Source organism: Saccostrea cucullata, unplaced genomic scaffold (assembly GCF_032062105.1).
Source record: "Saccostrea cucullata isolate Sc308-1 unplaced genomic scaffold, CSIRO_AGI_Scuc_v1 ctg565, whole genome shotgun sequence".
Taxonomy (NCBI): Eukaryota; Metazoa; Mollusca; class Bivalvia; order Ostreida; family Ostreidae; genus Saccostrea; species Saccostrea cuccullata.
The window spans coordinates 98,939-125,000 of NW_026923523.1; the positions used below are offsets into that span (position 1 = coordinate 98,939).

A 26,062-nucleotide genomic window follows, 5' to 3' on the forward strand; every position below is an offset into this window, starting at 1 on the left:
AAGTTGGATATTGGCCAATCCGAATTGTCTCTGCTTTTCTTAAACTTTTAGGATATATTAGTTATTTTCGTATGCTTCCTAAATTTAACTTTTTCTTATTTTCACATATAATAAAGTTGTCTTATAAATGTACAAAATTATACAAAAACAAAAAGTTTTGATCGTTTACTATCAGAGAAAAAATACTTTTTATGGATTTTTTGCTCAAATATGTACTTTGATTGGAAGCGTTTAAAAGCTTACATAGTTCTAGTTTGTTTGCAAAATCATATTCATTTGATATATTTTGAAAGTTTAGTCCCTTATTATTAATTTAACTTACATTTGAAAATTTCTTCAAGTCTTTGATTGTGTAAAAATTATAGCTAAATTCATTGTTCTTTTATAATTTATGGAGGCAGAAAAGAAGATATTTTCATACGCCACCATTCCGCCAAAAATATAGTCCCTGCTAGTTTTCAAATGCAGTTTACCATTTCTATTTAAAGTTGTACAATTCTGATGAGGAAAGAAAAATAATGTCTTTTAAATCCCTTACACCTAAATATTTAAGACACATAAGCAAATATACTTTGAATATTTCATCTAGTCAGAAACCAGAGAAGAATCCTACCTTAATTGACACTAAGGTTAATGACTTTGTGACCTTGACTTGACTTATCTGCTAAAAATAGTTTATTGAACTTTGTTGCCGCCGGGTGCATGTTGTTTCACAATAATATTTTGTTTTCCCATTGTTTGGGACTGTTTTCTTTTCCCGAAAATATGAATTGTTCATGTCTTAAAAGTTTTCATTAGTTTCATTTAGAAACATTTTGCTTTGAAATATATGGTCGATTTTTTACAGATCACTTGGAAATCCTTTCAAATGTTTACAAACATACTTTTTATGCCCCCGTAACGAAGTTTCGTGGGGTATATAGTTTTTGTCGTGTCCGTCCGTCTGTCTGTCTGTCTAGCTGTCTCTCTGTCTGTCTCTCTATTTGTCTGTTTGTCCGCAAAAACTTTAACCTTGCCCATAACTTTTCATTTATAGGAGCTATGACTTTCATATTTCACATTTGTATTCCTTGTTACAAGACCTTTCTGTGGGTACCACCAAATTTGACCTTTTGACCTTGGAGTTTGACCCACTTTTACACAAAAATTCCAAACGTTTACTTTGGTCATGTCTTTTGAACAGTAGATATCAGGCCATTCATACTTTACATATGTATCATTTGTGGAAAGACCTTTCGCTATAACTTTTGAATGGTAAGGGATACGGCTTTCATACTTTACATATGAAATCCTTCACTGGATATCCAGGACTTTGACAACTTGACCTTGACCTCGGAGTTTGACCTAATTTAAAAAAAGCAAAACTTGACTAGAACTTTTAAAGGGTTATGGCTAGTGCTTTCATACTTTGCATATGTAATGCTTGTGACAAGGCCTTGCATTTGATAGCAAGTCCTTTGACCCTATGACCTTGACCTTGGAGTTTGACCTACTTATTAAATTTAACCTTGGCCATAACTTCTGAATGTTTAGAACTTCAGCTTCGATACTCTACTTTCGCATTCCTTGTGGCAAGACCTTTCATTTGATGCCAGTTACCTTGACCTTTTGACCTTGACCTGGGAGATTTTCGAACTTATGAAAAGACTTTAACCTTGGCCATAACTTTTGAACGCTAAAGGCAAGTGATCTCACACTCTATGTATATGTAATCCTTGTGAAAAAACCCTTCATTGGGTACCAAGATTTCGAAGCTGAGAAAATTTTTTTTACCCTGGTCCGATTTCATTTTTCAGAGCTTTATTTCCAGTGAGATTGCATTTAAGAAAAGTTTAATCTTCACTTATTTGTTGCCATATGGAGGCATCCGTGTTTAACAAACACATCTTGTTTATTTGTTGTTTCTAAGTTCAACTTGCACATGCGTCAATATCAAAATATAAAAAAATATCAGAAACAAAAAGAAAAAAACACTGGATATTTTTTTCGTCATTTTTAATTTTTGATGCATTGAACAAAAAAAAAACACACTCGAAACGTAGTTCTGTCTCGCAAACCTCTTACTTCCAATAATGAAGTAGTAAAAATTGGTTTGCTAAAATGTTTCAGTGCTCATGTTTATGCTTAACTAAGAATCCTGCGAAGTGTGAGCTGTAGAGGGTTCCAGGATATGTAGAGTTCCCCCCTATTTGTGTGAATCCAACCGGAACGGTGGCTACCATGGTGTGAACTCGGTCTCCTTTCTGAAGGTCGACCAAAACGTTCTCAGACCTCTTTGTCCATTTGCCTTCCCACTCTATGAACAGGTACCCAATAATCTCTTTGTTTTTCATTATATGCATTCGAAAGTAATCCGTCGCTTCTTCAGGCTGGGGTAGGCTTATTGTAAGTGTAAAGGAATAGACGCCATTGACAGGGGCGGTAAACACACCAGTGGTGCCGTTGTAACCATCGCCCTTGTTGAGCATGACGTTGTCAAATTTTAAATGTCCCATGACAGGTGTGACAGATGCACTAAGACCACAGAAGAAGGACACTTCTAGACTGGTCTCTGTTGATGAAAGATAAAACAAAATTAGTAACATGTTTCACGATGTAAGAAAAAGTGTATACCTTGATCAAACATCGGTATGAAACTTTACTTTAGCTAAAATCCATATTGAGAACTTTTCATTGCTTTTCTAAATATCAAGAGGAAACTTTTATTATTTCAATTATCATTCAGAAGTGGCAGTAAACATTTGGTAATTTTGCTTTCCTTAAGGTTAATAAGAAATTTTCATATTACGTATTTAAAGAAAAACTGCTTGAATTACCTTCGTGGATCTTTTTCATTTCAGTTTCCAGTGAGTGAAGCCGGACTTCCATCGCTGTGTGTTGTGTTTTGACACAATTTTCATACTCGAATAGTTCCAAGGAACAGGAATTCCTGTCCCCACACGTAGAACCGGCCACTGTGACGATACAGACGACCAACAAGGAGAAGTAGAGGGCCATAGCTTCTGTTCCTCTGATTCAGTCTAGATTTTGGTTTCCTTGTGTTTTCTCTTTTTATAGGAAAACAGCAAATCACACTTCAACATTTTTACTCTACGGCCACTTAAAACTCATTACCCTCGGTTGTTATCAATGACTCTACGGCCACTTTAAAGACAATTATGTCAAGTTGTTACCAATGACCTAAGAATGGTTAAATTAATTCACTAAGAGACAAAATATAACAATTACTTACTGTACCTTCTTTGGTAAATTCTAGTTAATTCGGTTATCATGTACGTCTATCTTTTTAATGAAGTTGAAAAAGTGTTTGATAAAAAGTCAAGCACTTAGGATTCGAGAGGATCTTGACCGTAGACTAAGGTCAAACATGTGTAACCTACTGCTGTTAACAGAAGTTGTATAACTCTATGAATTAGTATATATTTTCCTTAAGACAAGAGTAACTCATTGAGTATTGTTTTTATCTTAAACTTCAAGGATCACAAAATTTCCCCAAAATATATAACACCAAAATGTAGAATTTCTCTACACATTAAACAACATATTACAAATTTTACCAATAGCGATAGCATCGAAACGAAGGATCAATTCTTTAATTAACAACCATTTCCAAAGATGAATTAAAGTCCAGACGTTTTAACATCAAAGACAACTGCCTTTTAATAAAATGGATCTCAAAAAAATACTTACCTTACTAGCGGCATATCATTGATAATCTCACCTCTTTAACATGTTTCTTAAATAATGCCATTTCTTTTTTCTAGTTCTGTATATAAATTATTGTGAAAAAAGAAAGAGATGTTTTTTTGTTGTTTTTTTTCTAAAATGCAAGTTTTGAATGAATATTTTTAAATCTCATGCTTTACTCTCTTTATATGAAAGCTAAATGAATAAACATTATAATAATATAATGCCATGATTTTTATGGTGTAAATGGTGAAATAGAATTAATAAAAAAAATCATTCAAATTAATTACTTGTCACAGCTGACAAAGCTTGAAACAACTTTGTTTTTGTATGACTCATTATCTTATTTGTATATTAGAGGAACTAAGATTCAGTTTTTGCAAATGGTAATCCAACTTACACTCATAGCTTCCTTTTTTAGAAAGAAATTCACCAAAAGTATATGTAAGATTGAAATATTTTTAATGTTCTCAAATTTGAATTCCGAAACAATTATTGGATTCCAAAACATTAAAATCCTTGCAAACACAGGTACATAGCTGGTTGAGCTTGAGCTTCTGATTGACAATATCTATGTAGTTTTTTAAGATCAGAATTTCCAAGAATCTATCGGAATTCCCATGGACACTAATTGTTCAAAACAGACATGTTTTTGTTTTAATATAAAGCAGAAATTTTATCAAAAACATGTATGAGAAAAAACACATGCTGTGGCCTTCAGCTCAACAGTTTTAATTTTCTTTTATTTTTTGAAAAGAATAAAAAAAATAATTGATGATCTCTTACGCTTTGTTGAATGCATGCAGAGAATCATTCTAAAACAAGAGTTCTAATTATCGTACGCGGTTGCTTTTGTTGAATGCATGCAGAGAAATCATTCTAAAACAGGGTTTCTAATTATCGTACGAGGTTTTTTTTCTTTTTTATAAATTTGGATTTTATTTCTTCGATCAATCTGTAGCTGTCTTTAGCCTAATAATACAGAAGTTACTTCCATGATGTCGGCGCACTTTCCTTAGAAAATCGTAATCACAGTGCGCTTAATTATTATTTTATACAGTTGAAATGAATTCAATCAAAATAAAAAGATCCAACTTCGTAAGTTCTAGAGAACACAATCATACATATTAGCTCATTTCTGATAACTCTTAATTAAAAGAGGTAAATATCCTCATTAGATTCAAATACGGTATTCACCAAACCATAAGTCTACAGCTTTATATAAAGTGTCCCTCAAAGTGACAGTATTGATATTCTCATTAAAAAAGGATCATACTTTATCAAGGCCGTTTTCCGGCCTACAATGACGTTCTATGAAAAGTGGTATTATTTCCTCTAAAAAGTGATTGAACAATTAGGTAAATATTCCAATTAATGAACATTTTTGATTGGTAATTGTTGATTCTTAAGTATTTATTCAACACCTTTAACCAACCCAAAATTAGCAGCTTCTTATAGGCATGAAAAATAAATGTCAGATTATGAACTTGGTTGAAGGTTGTTGTGACATCACTTTTGGTTTCATTTTTACGATACTTGCAGGAAAAGTTTTAATTCCTAACGAAGGCTTTCAATATATGTTGATTATTTCATACTATAAACTATGAATAACTGATTTACAGTATTCGACTATGAACTTTTTGTAAGCAACTTTTATATATCAGGAAAGAATGGACAAACAGGGAAAATTATTTTAAAAATGATCATTTTATCTGAAGAATAAAAGGTTGTATTTTTTTTAAACTGCAGAAAAAATTTAGAGGCTGTCTCTAGGGAAATAATAAACCCCCAGATATGTTTTTAAAAAGATAATTTGAAATATCCTTTCATTCTAATGAAGTCATATCATCCCAACGTAAATCATATTGTACGTACTACGACAAATTATGTCTCTTTAGCGATGCTCACGCGCAAAAGTTGGAAATCCAAAATAATGATGAGTGGCTGAAAATAAAAGGGGTGTCAAAGTCTCGAGCCAAATACGTCGAAGGAGCAGAGCTATGCATGACGGAGATATTTCCTTACTTTGAAATAACTTTCAAAATTTTACCTTTAAGAAAGCAATTAACTATATATATCCGTATTTTAGGCTAGCACCGAAGTACTTTACTTTTAGGTTGTAGAGACGTTGGGAATAAGAATCCACTGGCAAATGGTTCGACCCAAGGGGTCATAATGTAAATTATATACGGTAACAATTTTTTAATGCACAAGAAGCGCATTTTGACAAATTGTGTCTATAAAGCGATACTCATGCCGAAATGTTTAATACCTCCAGTTTCTGAATAAAACAAAATCAAAGGTTATTGTGATTTTTGTCCTCCGCATTCTTTGAAAATGGGGAATATTAATTTGGGTCTGTCGTCGTTCGTCTATCTAGCATTCTAGCTGTCCGTCTTTCTGTCTGTCTGTAACGCTTTCGTTTCCATGTGATATATCAAGAACCCTTTAAGCTTTTGCAATGGAATTTTGCATAGCAACTTCCTGTGGCCTAAAGAAGAATCCTATTGATTTGGAGGTCAAAATGTCAAAGGTCAAGGTCATAATTCATAAATTCTGTCTGATATAACACTTTCGTTTCCGCGCGATGTCTCGAGAGCCCTTTGAGTGTTCGCAAAGAAATCTTACATACTAGTAACAACTCCCTGTGGCCTAAGGAAGACCACTAATGATTTTATTTAGGTCAAAAGGTCAAAGTACAAGGTCATAAATGTATACATTCTGTTTGTGTCTAACACTATCGTTTCCGGGCGATATTTCAAAATATTGAGCTTTGTAATGAAATTTCACACCAAAGCTCCCTTTTCATTCTTATTACATCTATTAGAACTGTTTAATAAAGGCTAAATTAGACACCATGCGTTGTGTTAAACTTTGACAATATCGAACGTGAATATATACATGTATTTTATGACGTAATCGTTGTACATAATTTCTGGTCGAAGAAAGTGCTTCATGGTGTTGTGGAATGCCTCTCGCTTGACATACAAGAGAACCAGGGTTCAAATCGCGGACGATCCATGTTTTGTTTTTAATTACCTTTTTCTTACTAAATGATAGTATTCAGCATCATGCCAAAAGAAATGAAAAAGATATGACGTCTGACGTGTACAAACTCATAAAATCATCATTGCAGTATGATAAATATTCTATATAAAAAAAATCTTCTATAAACATAATAAAGAATAAGCAATCAAATCTTTATATCCATATTGGCATTTTTATTTGTTTCAATATACATGTGTAAATGTAATAATTCTACAGATTCAGTCGGGGGGGATCGGAAAAACACACCCCGAACTGCGCATGGTCCTCTCTTTCCCTAACCGGGAGACACATATTCTCTGAATCAGCTTCTTGTTTCTTTTTTTATCTTTAAGGTATGTCACTCGTGAAATTTGTTAAATCAAGAATTTTTTGAGAAGTATATTTTGGATAAGTACTCATATAGTTTGACTTAAAATCTCAGAGAAAATAGGAGGCTAGTGTGCATCTTATTGATCTACGGTACAATGAAGTTGACCTTTTTGCACTTAAATTTTAACTCTTTTGTTAATTACTTTAACCTTTATCATATTTTATCAGATGTAACCATGGCAATAAATATAATTTTATTTTACGCAACGTCTCCATATCAGTGAAATATTCTGGAGCGGGACGTTAAACAGTATACAATCAATCAATCAATCAAAATAGATTGAATAATATTTATCATTGAACAAATCTTGCATATTGATGCTCGTGAACAATTGTGTTACCTTTTTGCACTAAAAAGTAACATATTTGGGGTAATATGAAACTAAAAAGGCAAAAAAAATTTCTTAAATAAAGCTTTTGTACGGTGTAAGTGCTGATCAGTCACAAGTATCGAGTTCTTTAAAATAATGAAAGAAAAAGTTTAGGTCATTGATGTTAATTTTGAAATATTGGTCAAAATATATGATTTTCAGGCGAAAATGGTGTAAATTTTATCTTGACCTGTTTGACATATCTTCAGTTTTTGGCAAGGTCGTGGAAGGAAGGTGTAAAACTTGTCCTAAAAATATAAATTAAGACCTATATTAAATATTCCTAGCAATATCATAACGGAAAATATTCTCCGAATAAAGGTATTTGAGGCTAAAGTTCTAAGATATTAAATTTAATAAATGTGCAGATTTGCAGAATTATCTGCTAAATATTGTTCCACCAAAAGAAGATGTCCCTCATAAATTTTGCTCCTTTGTAGCTTTTTGAGCAGTTTTTTTTTTTGGTTGAATGTTAAAACATCAACATAGTTAAATTTGAATATATTATAAAAATGGAATTTTAATAAATAGTTTTGAAGTAAGAGGTTTTGCGTGAACTTTTTTAAAAATCTGACGAGTGACATACCTTAAAACTTGTTATATTCATTTACTCATTTGGAGTGAATCCATTATTTTAGGTTGGCGAGAGTATCAGACGGAAACGGGGACACATTTATCCCCAATTACCTTATAATATGATCAATATTCAAACCATAGTTAAAGAATGTCTTGTATCAAAAGGTGTCTTTTCCTAACCCAACGGTTAAATTTTAAATTGAAACCGTGGTAAAAGTAAACCTTAAATACGATTCATCCTATTTATGTGATGAGTTATGCTTCTGAAAGGAATATACATGTATTAAGATTATTTCCTATAGTTTTTTCACATTTTTATGAAAGCGTATTGAAGAAAGATTCATCTTTTTAGTGAAAGTAAGCATGCATAGCGTAGCATGAATTTGCTTGAGTCCTGACTTTTATGGAATCTAATACATTGGGATAACAACCTTGAGAAAAAGCAAAGTTTTCAATACCATTACCAAAAGTATAGTCATATGGTATACGTTTCCCCGAATTTTATTTGAAATATGTTTCTATCATTGTCCTGGGACTAAGGGTTGCTTATAAAAGAAGTTTTACATAAAATATATATGGCCATACAAATTGATTTGAATTTTGATAGTAATACAAATACAATCTGTAGTGTTTTTTTTTCAAGAGCAGTGATGTTTTGATAAGTCAAATTAATGTAAAAATAAAAACTTTAAGAAAATATTCATGACTTTGGGTAAAATATGTTGTTAAATAAACCATTTCATTCATTTGTCCGGAAAATTGATTGATTGATTGTATATTGTTTAACGTCCCTCTCGAGAATTTTTCACTCATATGGAGACGTCACCGTATGCCGGTGAAGGGCTTCAAATTTAGACCTATACTCGGCACTCAGGGCCATTGAGCAGTGAGGGTTCTTTCTCGTGCCAGCGCCTACCGTGACACGGGACATACGTTTTTAAGGTCATATCCGAAAGACCTATGACTTTCACTTCTAGTGCCGAGCGCTTGGCGAAGGAACAGTCACTACCTATGTTTACGTCTTAGGAATGAGGCGGCGCCGCGAACGAGAATCGAACCCGGACCTCCCGATCACGAAGCGAACGCTCTACCACTAGGCTACCGTGACCGGTTTGTCAGGAAGAGAGAATTACACATGTCAGTAGGTTGTGACCCATGTGACAATAGTTTGTTTGTCCCTCTCACGTACCTGTATCCTACAACATACTTTTACATAGCGAGTTGGATATGATTAATAAAAAAATATATATGTTATTGTCATTTTCAAAAATTCTAAAATAATGTATCTCCTGCAAAGTAATACAGACAAAAACTTTTTAGAAACTGTGCAAAGAAAAAGGACAAAAATTCTGGAACTGAAAATAATACACTGTACAAAGTATAAAAATCATAAATATTTTAAGTAGAAAGTTCAATAATACCAATCAATACATGAATAAATCGGGGGTGGGGGGGGGTTACTACAAAGCATGAACTATGTTAGAATAAGACTTTTCTATGGAACGCCATCACTGCCTTATAGCATAAAACTATGCATTCATTATGTCAATCTATTATTACGTGATGTGAACATATCTTTAGGTTATGTCAATTTTTTATGGGGTGATGTAAAAATATCTTTACATCATGTCAATGCTGCATTACATGAAGTAAACACATGCTTCCATTATGTCGGCACTTTATAACTTGAAGACCAAAGTTCATTATGTGAAGTGAAAATATGTTTACATTATGTTAAAACTTTATAACGTGAAATGAATATTTCTTTATATTATTTCATTTCTTTAATATGCGAGGTCAAAATTGCATTACGTCAAGTTAATTTCGTTTTACATGTGCTCTATGATTTAATTTATCATTACATTAAGTCAAAGTCCATTCCCTTTTGTGAGTGTATATTTCTATTACAACAAAGCATTATTACGTGATGTCAATGTATCTTTATTTTAGGCCGAGGTCATCACAATGTGAGGTGAAAACATCATACCTTTATGTCAGTGCTTTATTACGTTAAGTAAAAAGGTTTTTAACATAATGTGAACATATATTATGGAGACAGTCCCGGCGTTCCATATTATATCAACACTTTATTACATTATGTCAAAACTCCATTCCTTTATGTGGATATTTAATAAGAATATGTTAACTCTTTCTTATGTGATTTAGAACTTTCTTTACATTGTATTAATTCTTTATCACGTTGATTACAAATGTTCATTACGTGCTGTAAAATACATTTACGTTATGTCAAAGTTGATAACAGTGTTTTCATGACTGGGAAGGGGGGGGGTCCTGATTAATTAGATACATTATATGAGAAGGGGGGGTCTGACTTCCTCTTTTTTCCGACATAACTTTATCATAGAAAATGTTCATTGAAATTCAGCCCCACTTTTTGCTGAAGTATAAGGGTAACGTAGTATATTGGGAAGTTTTTTTAGGACTGATCGAAGTTGGACCCCCCCCCCCTTCACCCGAAATAGGATTTTCGGGTTTGGATTTTTTTTTCTTTTTTTTTTTTGTACCATATTTTTTTCTGGCTGACAAACCTCCCCCAACCTTCAAAAACGATTCAACTTCACTGGAATTAGTCATTTTTCAACCATTCCAGGACCAGAATTCTGTTCCGAAAATCTACCAGTCCCTCACTTTAATCAACTGACCAATTGCCTTAGTAAACATGGGCTTATATCAGTGGCGATCTTGGATTCTTGAAAAGAGTAGCTAAAGGGGGACGATATGGTGAATGAGTTGGGGACCAGGGGATGAAAGCCCGGAAGCTCTCAGGCTTTAGATTTTTTTTTTATAAAACGTTTCAACTTATTTCAGTTATACTTTATGTAAAACTAATGCAATGTCCTACAAAATAAAATCAATTGATTAATTTCATGCATATTTTGGTCACTAAAGATGGGAGGGCGGGATCCCCCCTCTCCCCACCAAACCACCAGTGCACGTATGAAATACCATGTGTTTACACTTTTTTTTTTAAAAAAAGGAGGGTTAAAGACTGATAAAAAGCTTAGGACAGTGTTTTGTAGTTAGATCAGAAGTTTTGGACTTTTCAAAATAATTCAAAATAAAAAGAAAAATATTGTTGCATGACACATATTATTTGATTTGCGATATTTATATGAGATTAAATGGCCATTGAATTTCGACGTTAAAAAAAACAATCGTCAATAAAGATTCAATGGGAACATGATCCTATTTATAAATTTAACCTGATATTTAATTAAGGATTAATTAACTCTTGTGTATAATTTAATATTTGATATGTTTAATTTAAATTATTTGCATGTTTAACATATGTGCATGTAATATCAAAAACACAAAACGAAATTGTTGAAATATTCTAAGATATACTGACAAGAGCCTAAGCATTTTAGACACAATGTAAAGATACATTAGCATAACATAATGATTTGTCAAAAAGTAAGGGAAAATTGACAGTAATAGATTCCCGTCGTCATGTAGCATATTGATGACACAGTATAGTAAAGAATTGGCCACATGTGACATTTTTTTTCACATCATGTAATGAAATTCTGACATCGTGTTATAGCGACTTGATATTGAATTAAAGATAAATTCACATCATGCAATGAACTACTTAGACCAAATAGTAGAGAGTGCACATAATGTAATAATGAGTTGAAATTATATAAAAACACCTTTACACCACGTAAAATCGTTTTGACTTAATGTCATAAAGAGCTGATATAATGCAATGGAAGATTGGCGCAATGTAATTGAAGTGCGAGTTAATGCCATAAAGACTTAACATAATGTAATGGAAAGTTGACATAAAGCAATAGTTAGTGTGTGTAAATGTCATAAAGAGTTGACATAATGTAATGGAAAGTTGACATAACGCAACAGTAGTGTGTGTAATGTCATAAAGAGTTGACATAATGTAATGGAAAGTTGACATAACGCAATAGTAGTGTGTGTGTAAATGTCATAGAGACTAAACATAATGTAATGGAAAGTTGTCATAACGCAATAGTAGTGTGTGTGTAAATGTCATAGAGACTAAACATAATGTAATGGAAAGTTGAAATAATGCAATAGTAGTGTGTGTAAATATCATAAAGAGTTGACATAATGTAATGGAAAGTAGACACAATGCAATAGTACTGTGCGTAAATGTCACAAAGTGTTGACATAATGTAATGGAAAGTTGACACAATGCAATTGTAGTGTTCTGCTATAAGGCAGTGACGGCGTTCCATACTTTTCGTTTCCTAGTCATTCATTTTGTAACCAAAAAATACTCAGAGTTAACAATACTTTATGTTTCTAAATAAATACTCAATATTTACTTCTGGTGCTATTTGATACAAAATTATGTTTTTGCACAAAACAAGAGCGGTAATTCTGATGTCCAATGTAGCGGTAATTCAAGAAGTGTTCCCTACTTATTTTCAACCTGCGTCAGGTGACAAGAGACGTCATTTTTAAAAACACACATTTCTCAGTTCATATTTAATCCATTAGGGAGGTAATGGAAACAGGCAAAATAACAACATGATCTATATAGTAGACTGAATTTAAGGTATGTAAAGTTTCTAGAAATGAGAAGTACTTAAAGGCTATAGTTTCTTTGTCGGAATATTTTATATCTTTGCATTTTTTCCTGTAAACAGGGGCTCAATAACAATTCTCTTTTGGTAAAAATTATCTGTCCATTACCTTTCAAAGGTCAAGTACTATCATGTATTTTTAGAGGGAAGTATGGGCCTCGAAACTTATTTCGGGAAACATCAGACTGTCCTGTCAATATTGATTTAGTTTTCTTCAATTGCTCATACCTCAGCCAAATAGAGGCAGTTTGGATTCGGGTAGGGGCCCACAATCACACTTAAAAAATTATTTATTAAATCTTATTCATATTTTGGTTGGACAAAAAAGGGAGGGCTGTATCCCTTGAGTTCCCTCTAGATCCGCCAGTGGATCACATGATTGCCTATATTAAATCGATATCTAGCAGATACAGATTGTTTTAATGGATGACCTCTATCGGTTTTAATTTATATTTTGACTGGTTAGCGGTTTTATCTAAGTGGAACAATGAGAGTTCTACATATTTGTTTCTCTTAAACACTATAATGAATGAGCCGAAGGGCGTTATAGTATATTTGATCACGAACCAACATCATATCATATCCCTTTGAAACTTTAAAAAAAATAATATTTCATTTCTTATATCCATATTTTTATTTCTTATTTAAGGAAAATATGCACTATTTAGACTTTGTTATGGATATGCAACATAACTAGCTCTACAACGTTATCTAACGTCACAATCTGATCTTTCCAAATGGCTCGTGCAATTTGCTCTCCATTCGCAAGAAAGTCTGATCATGTGACCAGCTGCATGTCATTGAAAAGTGAATTTCAATTGAATTAGTATTGTCATCTAAGGAAAGATATCAGCAAATATAAATATAAAACAGAGTTGGTAATATTGATGAAAGTAAGCCCATCTAATTCAAACGCTTTTGATAGCTTTCCTAATAGAGGTTTAACATCATCTGGGTAACTTTTTATTTTTTGTTTACATTGTTGTAAGTTTTTTAACCCCAGGTGTTTCTTGACTCTTTGTATTTAAATTTTATAAACAGTGAACAGGACCTGTATTTTCTCGATTTTATCAAAAAGGGTGGACACAAGAGGTTTCAACTTGCAAGACTCTGAAGATGGATGTTTTGCTAAAAAGTGAACAATCTAAAATAAAAATTACCTTCCCCATATCTTGAAAAATAAAGGTGTGAAGTGATGTATCCAATATGCATACGGCAAAACCTTTTTCTGACAGTAAAAACAATTTTAACTCAACTAGATAGAATCTTAATTCAAAATTACTTACTAGGAGTAAGTTATTTCTTAAATAAATCTTTTAATTTTTCTTCAAACATCAGTATTGCACCTAGTCAAACCGGAATGAAAATACCTTTTGTAATATACGCATATTCAAGTTTATTAAACTAATTATTAATTAAACCAGAGCTACATATTTAAGTGGAAACTGTTTACCAAAGCTAAGAAAATTTGATAAAATTTAGGAAGACATGCTCCACAATTCACTTTACATTAAATAGGTACAAAAGCATGCCATCATATTTGCTTAACATTCAGCCCCTGGAATTTCGATGATGCCATTTTCGAGAAAAAGAAAAGGAAAAACAAAAGTATTATCTTTTCAAGAACAGCATTTCAAAAATTAATCTAATGATACGAAAGCAATTAAATGTATAATGATTTCATGTTTGTTAAATGTTTTGCAAAAGATATTTCTTTGCTCTATGCTTCAAATTTGACCTCAGAGATTCTGATGTGCCACTTTAGGGGGAAATAGAACGGGGAAAAAGCAAATGTACTATCTTTAGAAGAATAGTACTTTCAGAAATACTTACAAGAAAGCATTTGAATAAAAAAAAATCAAATTTGTCGAAATCATGACATTTGCCATGATATATTTTAGGGTCACTGACTCAGAACATTTAAATTTATATGTTACATTAATATCTAATTTTTCAATTTGCAGACGTGTAAAAGTAATGGATCCACAACACAGTGCCCAGGATGTTATTCGATGTGACCTTTGTGAAACTGCTGTTGTACAGATGCATTGTGATCTCTGCGATGTCAATTTATGCATACCTTGTATAGGGAGGCATGTTTCTGATGATTATGACAAACATAAAGTGGTTCCATTAAAACAACGAAAAACAACCTTGATCTTTCCGAAGTGTACAATACATCAAACCAAATATTGTGAGCTACAGTGCAAGGAATGCAATATTCCTGTTTGCTCAGTTTGTACAACTTCCACTCAACACAAAAAGCATGATTTCTTACTCCTTACAGAAATCTTAGATGCAAAGAAAAAATTTGTGACAAAGGATGCAAAAGAAATAGAAAGTAGTCTTTTGCCCACATATAAAACTTTAGAAATTGATATAGAAACTCGAATATCAAGTTTAGATGGTGATTACAGAAATCTTACAGAATTAGTGACGAAACACGGAGAAGAATGGCACAAAGAAATTGACAAAATCATAGAGGAAATGAAAAAGGAAATTAATGAGATGAAAGGCAAACATAAGAGCATTCTGCAACAACACCTAGATGAAATCAAGCAAGTACAGTCTCTTATGGGTGAAACATTGCTCACTCTAAAGAAAATTGAAGAGTCAAATAAAGTGATCCTGGCTTTAGAATACACCTCGAAAATCAATGAATTCAACACACTTCATCCCATTGTTCAAGTTTCACTACCAACCTTTACTACAGGCAATTTAAACAGAGAACAGATTTGCAAGTTATTTGGATCTTTAACACCCATATTGATCACAAGAGACGAAGAAGCCTTTAGAATTAACAAAACAGAGGACATAACTAAAGAATTACTGGAAGTACCAAAGCTCATTGCATCTATTAATACCGAGTATAATTTCATCTACGGTGTTACATGTACCTGTCTTAATGAAGACGAAATTTGGATATGTGGCAATACAGGTGATTTAAAATGCTTTAACATTCATTCTTCGCTAAAAAGGGTTGTCAAAACAAAATCAGAAAATTATGCAAATGATCTAACATTGAATCATTATGGGGACATATCGTATACTGATTCGACATCAAGGACCGTGAATAAAGTAAGGAATGGGCACACAGAAGAGGTGATCAAACTACAAGAATGGGATTCAAAACAACTTTGTTTCACCTCCTATGGTGATCTTCTTGTTACCATGTTCAGTGCAGAAAAATCACAATCCAAAGTTGTCCGTTACTCAGACTTTTTAGAAAAACAAACAATCCAGTTTGACGAAAATGGTAGATCTCTGTATTCAGGAAGTTTCCGCACTAAATACATCAGTGAAAATAGGAACCTGGATATCTGCGTGGCCGACTATGAAGCTGGCGCTATAGTGGTGGTCAATCGGGCTGGTAGACTCAGGTTCAGATACACTGGTCATAGCTCGAATTTTAAGAAACAACGATTTAAACCGTGGGGAATCACAACAGACAGTCAGTGTCAGATCCTGACATCAGACACTGATAACAAGTGTATTCACATCTTAGACCAGAATGGACAGTTCCTCCGTAATATAGATTTAAAAGAACCTACATGTGCGTGTGTTGACAAAAGTGATAATCTATTTGTTGCCGAGGATCGTCGCTCTGGAAATGTCAAGAAGATTAAATATTTCAGATAGTTACAAATTCAGAGTATTATACTATGTGCATTCACTTATCCTAGCTTTAGTTATTATTATCAAATCATATTTAGACAATAAACTATTTTTGCAAATACTCTCTGTAGTTTCTTCCTTACGGGATTCAATATCATATTTCTTATTTTCATATTTGAATACAAATACGTTTTGTTTGAAGTTTGAATTTATTTCTACGTACACTTGTATGTAGCTGGATTGTGATTCCTTGTATATTTTAGGTTTTCAAATGTAGACCGGTGCTATGGAGGACGATTTCCCACGGAATGACTACATTGGGTACGACCCTCCCCCTCTAGTCCCCCTGAAATTCCCCTTCCCCTTCTTTTCTATGAATATGATTCCTTTTTAGTGTTTTGCATCTTTTGTAAATGAATAATAAAGAATAAATATTAACCTAATTTTAAAAAACAATTACATTGTTTTTATCAGACCTGACAAATTCAGTATGAAAACTTAAATATTTTACTACAGTTGAGTCTCAACTAGAATTGTTAATCGGTTAACCGCAAAACGTTCCGACCGATTAATGGGTTAATCGTATCAAGATTAACATTTTGACATTTTCTATTCATATATACAAGAAGACTAAAAAGATGTTAGCAGTTACATTCTGTTTATTATTTTGATCGGGAAATTTTATGTACATAAGAGTATATTTTATTTTAATTTCAATAGACAAGATAAAAATTTGTAAGTAAACCATGAAAACCATTCTTGCTTGAGGAATCAGACATGGATACGTTTCCAATGCAGATGTTATAAAAGTTATTTCTGCATTGTCACAATAATCAGAACTTTGTCTGAATTCTCACTTTATTTAAAATTTACAACTTCTTTATAATAATTTAATTTAATTGATAACGGCACAATACAGACATACTATAATTAAGGTGCTTAACGGTGATGTTTTTAATATCATTAAAAGAAAAAACGCAAAACTGGGTAACGGCATGGTGTTATAAAAACAGTAATTAACACTTTATGAATTGATCAATTACTCTGAGGTCTCAATCTGGAGAGCTTTAATTACCTCCAAATATTCTTAATTAATTATACGTGTAAAAAAAAAACTCAAATAAACATCTTTGCAGCGCTTTCCCTTTTGAATCAGGAGAAGGAATTTTACGGAAACTTTGCTCAAATTTACATACATTTTATCATTAGAAAAACACAAAATTTAAGGAAGATAGGGAAAAAACAGTTATAAAAATCATAAGACTCCAATATAAACGCTTTTTCAGCAGAGCTGTATATGTACATGTCTGTTCACGAATTTAAATAAAATCTATACACGACCATCGTAAAAGATTTTATAATTGTTTACTCTATAAAAAGTCTGTATTGTAGATAGGGATCTATCTTTTTTACAAAATGTATGTTAGAAAATTCTTCACTTATATTATTCTATTATTTGTATCTGAATTATGTAGCTCTTCAATGGAAAAAGAATAGATTAAAGACGAAACTTCAAACCAAAAAAAAAAAACCAAACAAGAAATACTGCATTTGTAAGCAGAGGCATAGAAATGACCTTTTGACCCCGATAGTGTAACACTGCAATGGAAACGAAAAGCAAAAACTCTTTTAATGTAAGATATAAATGACCCATATTTATATCCCAGTAATCGAAGACAATAGTCATTGGACATGTTGGTTTGGGAATAGCTGCAGATCTGTATCGTTGTGGTTTTATATATTTGTCTTTGACTATAACGCTATAGATCCCGTAATGCAAAAAAAGCAGCAATTGACGGCGCAATATTTTATGCGCACTTTTGGAGAGAATTTCTCCACTTTCAAGCATCGGTCAATTAACTACCTTTCACTCCCTAATTCTAGGCACATTATTTAACAAATCTGTAAATTTTTTCCATCTCCCAAGTCTCCCGAGTCATCTATACAAGTGATAAACTCGCTTGATTGAAATTATTTGTTAGATTATTTGTTAGATTGTTGAAAATTGACTTCAAGCGAATTTATTGCCTGTGGAGACAACTATAAATGGTTGGGAGGCGGATTAAATATACATATTACATATTACATGTAGCTACAGAATGTGTTTAGAGTTAGGGAGTGAGATGTAGTTGATTGACGATTGCTAGAAATTGGAGAAATTCTCCCTACAAGTGAGCAAAAAATATTGCGCCGTAAATTGCAACATTTTTGTATTACGGGATTTGTACCGTTATGGTCAAAGACAAATATATACATGTAAATCATATAGCTACAGATCTACAGCTAGTTGGGAATTTTGTTCTAAAGAAATTGATTTTCACCTACTATGAGATGTAAACTGCAGAATTTTAATTGGAAAAAGCATATAATAGAAATTGAGCTCAATACATCTAAGCATAAGGTAAAATGTTGGACAGATACCTCTTATTTATTTTGTTTGCAGTCGATTTAAATTAGAATTTCAGAAAAAGTTACGATGAAATAATGTTACTGGATTTAAATAAATATTTTTTTAATTTAGATTTCTGTTTTAAATGAGCATTATTCAACTGTTAAATGGTCTATGTTGGGATCGGGTGCTACACAGAAAAGATTCTCTTTTTGTCAAAACGCAAATACTTAATTCAAGAAATATGAAATTTTCCACGTATCAAGAGCGATAACTCTGACGTTCACTATATCTGTAGACCAGGAAGTGATACCTACATATTTACAAACTATGTCATGTGATAAAAGATGCCATTTAAAACACACTGTTTCTAAATTCAATTTAACAGTTGGAAATCTAAGAGAAAAGATTATAGAAACAGGCAAAATTACAACATCATCTTAATGGTAGACCAAATATAAGGTGAGTAAAATCAGAAGTAATCAATTACAAAGGCAATAGTTTCTTGTGTCAGAATATCTCAAGTTCCTGCATGCTTCTTTACGTAAAGTTTTTATAAAGATTTTTATCTGGATTTGAATTGTCTGCCCATCATATTTCAAAGCATTTCTATAGCAAAGGACGCATCACAATACTTTCATTGGGAAAACATCTGACTGTCGTGTAGATATATTAAATAGATATTAGGATATCTGTTAGATTTCTTTAAATACAGATTGTTTAAATGGATTATCTTTAGCAATTTTACTTTTATGTCTTTGTTGGTTTAGCGATGGTATCTGACAAAAACAATGAGAGATGCTTATATGCATGATTTTTTTCTCTTAATTATTATAAAAAGGGGTAAACAAAATGAATAAAAATGTTAATATCTGACAAGACGAGTTTGAAGGAAATGAATTTAAAGTTAGCTCATCTGAATCCAAAACTTTACATAGTATTCTAAATATAGGTTTAACATCGTCTGGCCTCTTTTTGTTTAGTTTCATATGTTCGTTGATATTACTAGTATTTTAAACTCAAGACATATCTTGAATCTTTTTTATATAAACAGTAAAATAGACGTGTGTTATCCAGATAATTCTAAATCGATGGGAGTGAAGCGAGATGGGTTTAAACTTACAAGAATCTGAAAAAAAGATATTTTGTGGTTTTAAAGTGAAAAATCTCCATATCTTGAAAGATTAAAATGTGTAATGATGTAAACCATGTAGATACGCCAATGCCTTTTCAAACAGTAAAACCAATTGTAATTAAATTGGTTAGAAAAAACAATATTTGAAATTACTTATCTGGATTTATAAATTATTATCTGAGCAAATCTTTCTAAAACCTCAGTATCGCAGCTTGTTAAAATAAATTACTATATACCTCTCATGTATATATTTAAAATATGAAACAGAGCGATATGTTTAAATCAAAGACGATAAAAAAAGGTCAGTTTTAGGGAAAATAGTATCACAATTCAGCATATGCTAAATTGATAGAAAAGCGTATGTAAATAAATTTGCGTCAAATTTCAGCCCTGGGATTCAACTAATGCAGATCAAGGTTTAAAGCATTAAATGGAAAACAACAAAAGTTATATCAGACACTCTCACAAAATGCATTTCAAAAAATAGTTAACTGATATAGAGGCAATTGAATGTATATATAATGCTTACAAATTGTCTAAATTATGACATTTGTCAAGTTATGGTCACGAGCTACTAACTCAGTGGATTAAAATTTATCTTATATGTAAATAACATGTTACATCACAAAAAGTCAATTTCTAATCTCTCAATTTGCAGACTTCGAATGTCAAGTTAGGATTGTGAGTATGGAAATCTTACAGAATAAGTGACGAAACACGAAGAGGAATTGGACAAAGAAATTGACAGAATCATTAAGGAAATTAAAAATGAAATGAAGGAAATAATAGGAAAAAGCATTCTGAAACAACACTTTGACGAAACCAAGCAAGTACAGTCTCATATAGATCAAACATTACTCACTCTGAAGAAAATTAAAGAGTCCAATAAACATACCCTGGCTTTTGAATACACCTCGAAAATTACTGAGTTCAACAAATTTCCCCCCAAAGTTCAAACATCAATTCCAACCTTTACTACATGAAATCTAAACAAAGAATAGATTTACAAGTTATTTGGATTTTTAACATCTTTATCCATCAAAGGAGAAGAAAAGGTTACCGATTGAAAACATGGAGGCAACAGCTACAGAACTCCTGGAATTACCCGAACTTATTACGTCCATTTGTACTGGGTATAATTTCATCAACAGTATAACCTGTCTAAGTGAAGAGGAAATTTGGATATGTGGCAACACAGGCGATTTAAAATGTTTAGACAGTCAAAGTTCTGTTAAAGGGGCTGTCAAAACAACGTCACAGGCATCTCTAATTGATATAGCATTAACAGGTGACGGGGACCTAGTGTACTCTGATAGAGAAACAATGACTGTGAATAAAGTAAGAAATGGACAGATAAAAGAGATTTTCAGATTACAGGGCTGGAAACCTTTACAGCTTTGTGTCACCTCCTCTGGTGATCTCTTGGTTACCATGTACAGCAATGATTTCTCACAATCAGACTCCACAGAGAAGCAAACGATCCAGTTTTATGAAAATAAGCCCCTGTATTCAGGAATTGGCAACACTAAATATATCAGTGAGAACAGAAACCTGGATATCTGCGTGGCTGACTTTGGAGCTGGTGCTGTGGTTGTAGTCGATCAGGCTGGTAAACTCAGATTCAAATACACTGGTCATAGCTCTACTATCAAGAAACAACCATTCAAGCCATGGGGAATCACAACAGACAGTCAGTGTCAGATCCTGACATCAGACTGTCAAAATAACTGTATTCACATCCTTGACCAGGACGGAAGGTTCCTCTGTTATATACATAACTGTGATTTAAATTCCCCTACCGTTTTGTGTGTTGACAAAAATGATAATCTCTTTGTCACTGCGTTAGGCTTGGAAATATCATAAAGATTAAATACTGTAGATCACTTTTTGTTCGCGAGAACTTTATTTTTGCGTAATTACGCGAGACAGTGTCCTCGCGGAAATTAAATTCTCGCGTATAATAGTATTCCTTAAGATTATATAGAGCAATAACCAGAATCCGAGAAAATTTTGTCTCGCTAATGAAGAGTCAATGACAATCTCGCGAAAATAAAGTGTCGCGAAAATTAAGTGATCTACAGTATGACAGATAATTACATAGATCGAGTATTGTTTTCTGTATATATTTATTTCTATTTAAGCTCCTATTTTTTTTTAACATTTCAAAATTTAGACATTTTTTGGGAAAAAGATTTCTATTTTTTTTCAAATAGATGTGGCAAATCCATGTTAGTGAAAATCTTCGAGAATTTCCAAACAAACAAATTGAATAGATGTATTTTTCAGTTAAACAAAGAATACTTATTTCCTAGTTTTTACCAACTTAAATAAGAATGTTCTATGACTTGCATTTGAATGTTTGAATTCATTAATGTGTATGTCTAATTAATGGAGTACAGAGAATTTGTTGATATTTTTTTTATTAATACACTGGCTTCCACCAAACACATTTTGTAGTAAAATGTATGAAAATGTCAAATGTTGCATTAATTAGCTTAGGGAGTTGGATTGTGGTTCCCTGCACAGTTTATGTTTTAAAATGTATTATCGGTGTTGTAGAGAGAGAGAGTTCTACTATATAGAATGTCTACTATAATATACGATCCCAAACACACGGGGAAATCTCGCATTAGACCTCCTTTTCTGTCAGAAGGATTTCTCCTCAAATATCAATGATTCAGTTACATACATGACAAGAATTTTTAAAATGAGGTAAGTTATTGACAAACAAAGAAAAATGACCCTGTCAGAAAACACAATCTTCCATTCAGTCAAATGCGATTATTTTAGCTATCTGGTGCAAAATGTACAAGGTATTCCATTTTTAGGCTGCTTTGTACATTTATATGAGTATTTAAGTAGGTATAGTCAAATATCAGTACAAACGATAATTTGTAACGAATTATTTTTAAAAAAAAAAAACCTGTTTTACTAATGAAAAGAATATTAAGATTGTAGTGCTTCTTATAATGATTTAGTTGAATACTAGTAGTTACTAATACTAGAGGCCCATGGGACACAATACTTACCGGAGTAAATATGACCCTTCTTATATGTAAGCAGTTCTTTCAAATACTTTTGACGATTAATTGATTGATAAATAGATTGATTGTTTATTGGTTAACGTCCCTCTCGAGAATTTTTCACCACATGTCGATGAAGAGCTGCAAATTTTATCCTATACTTGACACTGAGGGCCAGTGAGCAGAGAGGGGGCTTTTTCGTGACAGCACCTACTGCGACACGGGTCCTCGGTTTATACGGTTTCATCGGAAGGACCGGTCTCCATGTCCCACAGTGGGATTCGAAACCATGGCGTAAGGATTGACTCATTTCTTGGCGATTCTAGATCAGACCTTTAACCACTGCTCTACGCAAGCAACTACTTTTCAAGAGGAACCGCAAAGGCATCATTATTCATAAAAATGCTTCCATACCATATACTCAAGTTTGTTCAATATGATGTTGCCATATAAAAACACCGGTAATTTATAATGACTTTGCTGTTCTTTATGTGAAAATTTTCAAACATCCCTCCTATGTTTTCCTATGAATTACTTTTGATCCAATGTTAGCCCAATCATACATTACATGGTTGTAAATTCATAAATTAAATAAATTAAATCTACAGTCAATAAAAGTATTTTAAAATAAAAAGGTAGGAAAACTTTTTTTATGCATAAAAATATGGTGTAATGGTCTAATAGAACGTATGATTTTAAAAACAGCCCTAACTGTATAACAGGTGCCAATTTATAGTTATAAAAGAATATGCAGAGCAAAGAATATGTTAGATTTGCTTGAATTTTGCCTCCTTGGGATAACAACCTGGAGAAAAATAAAATGTTCAATCTCACTGATTAATATAAGTACAGTACAGGCAACGCGGATCCCGTATTTCCCGCGTTTCCGCCGCGGTATAATCACAACGCGGTATTTGGCCAGGTAGACAGGTAAACCGCGTTCCCTCCGCGGGAAAATCATTCATCACTCCCAGAAAGCAGTACCTGGGACTGCTGTGGGTCCCCGCCGCGGTTAAATCATCAGATCCAGCTGTCCCTGGGACTGCTTTCTGGGACTGCTTTGTTCACTCATGTGTGAAAAAAGGTTCTGAGTCAGCTCCGCCCCCTTGTGTATTCTGAATTTGCAGGCCCCCTGTTGTTTTGTTTACTTGCAGCAGAGATGAGTTTAATCTGTTTAAAAAGCAAGGATTTCTTACAATCTTTTAATACGTAGAGATTATTATAGTTAATTAATATTTACCTAGACTGTATATTTACACAAATGTGGTTTAGAAAATTTTTTTTTAAAAATAAAGTTGTAAAATAAGGAATTTAGGAGAATATTAATTTTTTTTCTCCTAAATATAAGATAAGGTTTAGGGGAAAAAATATCAACATGTAGGCCTTTTTATTACGGGGGTATTTAATGTAAAATTAGATACTAAAAATTTGAATTGCTACTATTTAAAAATAATTATTACACTTAAATAAAAGATTTTTAATTGAAAAAGGAACAAGTTTTTAACCCTCAAATAGAAAACCTCACAATTTATTAAATGACCATAAAATAAAATTAATAAATTAATGCTACCATTCTTCCGTAACATAAACAATGTGGATAATCACTGGGGAAATTATTTATGAATTGCTGGTAGTTTTTAATTTATAAACAAGTTATTAAAAAAGTACATTAATTTTAAAAATAAACAGTTGAAAATACCGGGAATTGTGATTTATTTCTTTTTGTTTTGCTTCTGTTTACCTGGCCGATTAATGTGTATAAAAATGGTATCAACACTCGCGGTTTTAATCGCCTTTGGGCAGAAAATCAATTCATGTTATTTGTGTATACATATCAGCGTTTCATATCATTGAACATGCTGGTCAACAATGACCCTAATTTCAATCTATGTAAAGCAAAAATAAAATTGAGAAATGAAATGTGTATGAATTTCTTTCAGGATTAATTAATTTTGAACATAATCTGAGGGTTCCATTCTGGTGATTTACAGATATACACTCTAACATTTACAAATAATAAAGCACTTAAAACTTAAAACACAATATTATAGAGATAGAGAAATTTAAAATAATTAAATTGACATGAAAGTAAAAATAATCATGACTGAAAAATAATACTGGGCAAAATTAACAAAGATTTTTTTTAAAAGCCCCAATACTTAAGAAAATTTATTAGAGTATCCCGATAGTATGGAAATTGGCCATATAACGATAAGATCTATTTAAAGCTTGTTCTGGTGGAAAATAAATAATTCACGTTTAATTTTCTGTAGAAAAAATTAATATGGGAAACAGTATCAATCAAAGAAAATAAAGAAATGGAATTATTTATATACCAGATAATTTTGATTAATTTTAATTAATAGATAATAAATTTTAATTTTAATGAATTTTAATTTGGGACTGCTCTGGTGTAATATTCATGTTCAGTTTAATTTTATACATGTAGGTGTGAAAGCCTTCTTCCTTTGATAAATATTATTTCAAATTGGTTCTCTGCGCGTACTGTTAATAAATGGCTTTGTAAGGATTCCTGGCATACTACCCAGAATCAATTTCAACTGATTTTTATTGGAATTTTCTATATATTAATAAATCTAACTGCTTTCTGGAACTGCTGGGACTGCTCTCTGGTTGGACTGCTGGGACCGCCTGGGACTGCTGTGGGACTGCTCTGGGACCGCTGTGGGACTGCTCTGGGACCGCTGTGGGACTGCTTTAGCAGTCCCAGAAAGCAGTCCCCGGGACTGCTGTGGGACTGCTTTGTGTCAGGTTGGGTCTGGTCGGTACTGTACCTGTCCCCGCCGCGGTTAAATCATCGATCAATTACTGACAATTAGTATCATAATCCCCGAATTGTAATTTGCGAATTTTCCCTATAACAAAAAAAAAAAAAAAAAAAAAACAAGAGGCCCATGGGCCACATCGCTCACCTGAGCACTGTGGCTAGGAAAAAGTAGAAATTGGTTTATTATTGAAAAGTTTAAATCTTAAAGTAGTCCCATGACCAATCATGGCTTTGCTACTCTTGAGAAGAAGATTTTTAAAGAATTTTCCTATATATTTCTATGTAAAACTTTGGTTGGCCATTTGGCCCCGCTCTACGTCTGGGGATATATATTACACTACCTAGGATGCTTCCATATAAGTATGATCAATTATGGCTTTGTTATTCTTGAGAAGAAGATTTTTAAAGAATTTTCCTATATATTTCTATGTAAAATTTTGGTCGGCCATTGTGGCCCCGCCCTACCCCCGGGGGT

At 32.6% G+C, this 26,062-nt stretch overlaps 3 protein-coding genes across 4 annotated transcripts in view; 2 read left to right on the forward strand and 1 right to left on the reverse strand.

Moving 5' to 3' along the window:
• Nucleotides 1-1,980: 1,980 nt before the first annotated feature.
• LOC134264204 (heavy metal-binding protein HIP-like) lies at nucleotides 1,981-3,035 on the reverse strand. Its single transcript, XM_062746500.1, has 2 exons — nucleotides 2,817-3,035; nucleotides 1,981-2,551 (listed from the first exon to the last, which is right to left on the reverse strand). Exons 1-2 carry the CDS (start codon nucleotides 2,995-2,997, stop codon nucleotides 2,106-2,108), a joined length of 627 nt encoding a protein of 208 aa, XP_062602484.1. The 5' UTR covers nucleotides 2,998-3,035; the 3' UTR covers nucleotides 1,981-2,105.
• An 11,579-nt stretch (nucleotides 3,036-14,614) lies between these two features.
• On the forward strand, nucleotides 14,615-16,276 carry LOC134264208 (uncharacterized). The gene has a single exon (XM_062746504.1). The coding sequence runs from the start codon at nucleotides 14,615-14,617 to the stop codon at nucleotides 16,274-16,276; it is 1,662 nt and encodes a 553-aa protein (XP_062602488.1).
• Nucleotides 16,277-18,990: 2,714 nt separating this feature from the next.
• Nucleotides 18,991-26,062, forward strand: part of LOC134264215 (E3 ubiquitin-protein ligase arc-1-like) — a 21,505-nt gene continuing 14,433 nt past the window's right edge. The window contains exons 1-2 of one of the 2 annotated variants that reach the window (XM_062746512.1): nucleotides 18,991-19,103; nucleotides 20,435-21,852. In XM_062746512.1, the coding sequence (XP_062602496.1) occupies nucleotides 20,848-21,639 (792 nt within the window). In that variant the 5' untranslated portion in view covers nucleotides 18,991-19,103; nucleotides 20,435-20,847 and the 3' untranslated portion in view covers nucleotides 21,640-21,852. Of the gene's footprint in view, nucleotides 19,104-20,434; nucleotides 21,853-26,062 lie in introns of those variants that run through there. The other variant, XM_062746511.1, reaches the window with a different exon arrangement.

Excerpts from the sequence above, each read along its gene's own strand:
- LOC134264208 (XM_062746504.1), top strand. The coding sequence starts at position 14,615 with ATGGATCCACAACACAGTGCCCAGGATGTTATTCGATGTGACCTTTGT.
- LOC134264204 (XM_062746500.1), bottom strand. The coding sequence starts at position 2,997 with ATGGCCCTCTACTTCTCCTTGTTGGTCGTCTGTATCGTCACAGTGGCC. Across the intron at positions 2,552-2,816 it reads AATGAAAAAGATCCACGAAG|AGACCAGTCTAGAAGTGTCC; the intron begins GTAATTCAAGCA and ends TTTCATCAACAG.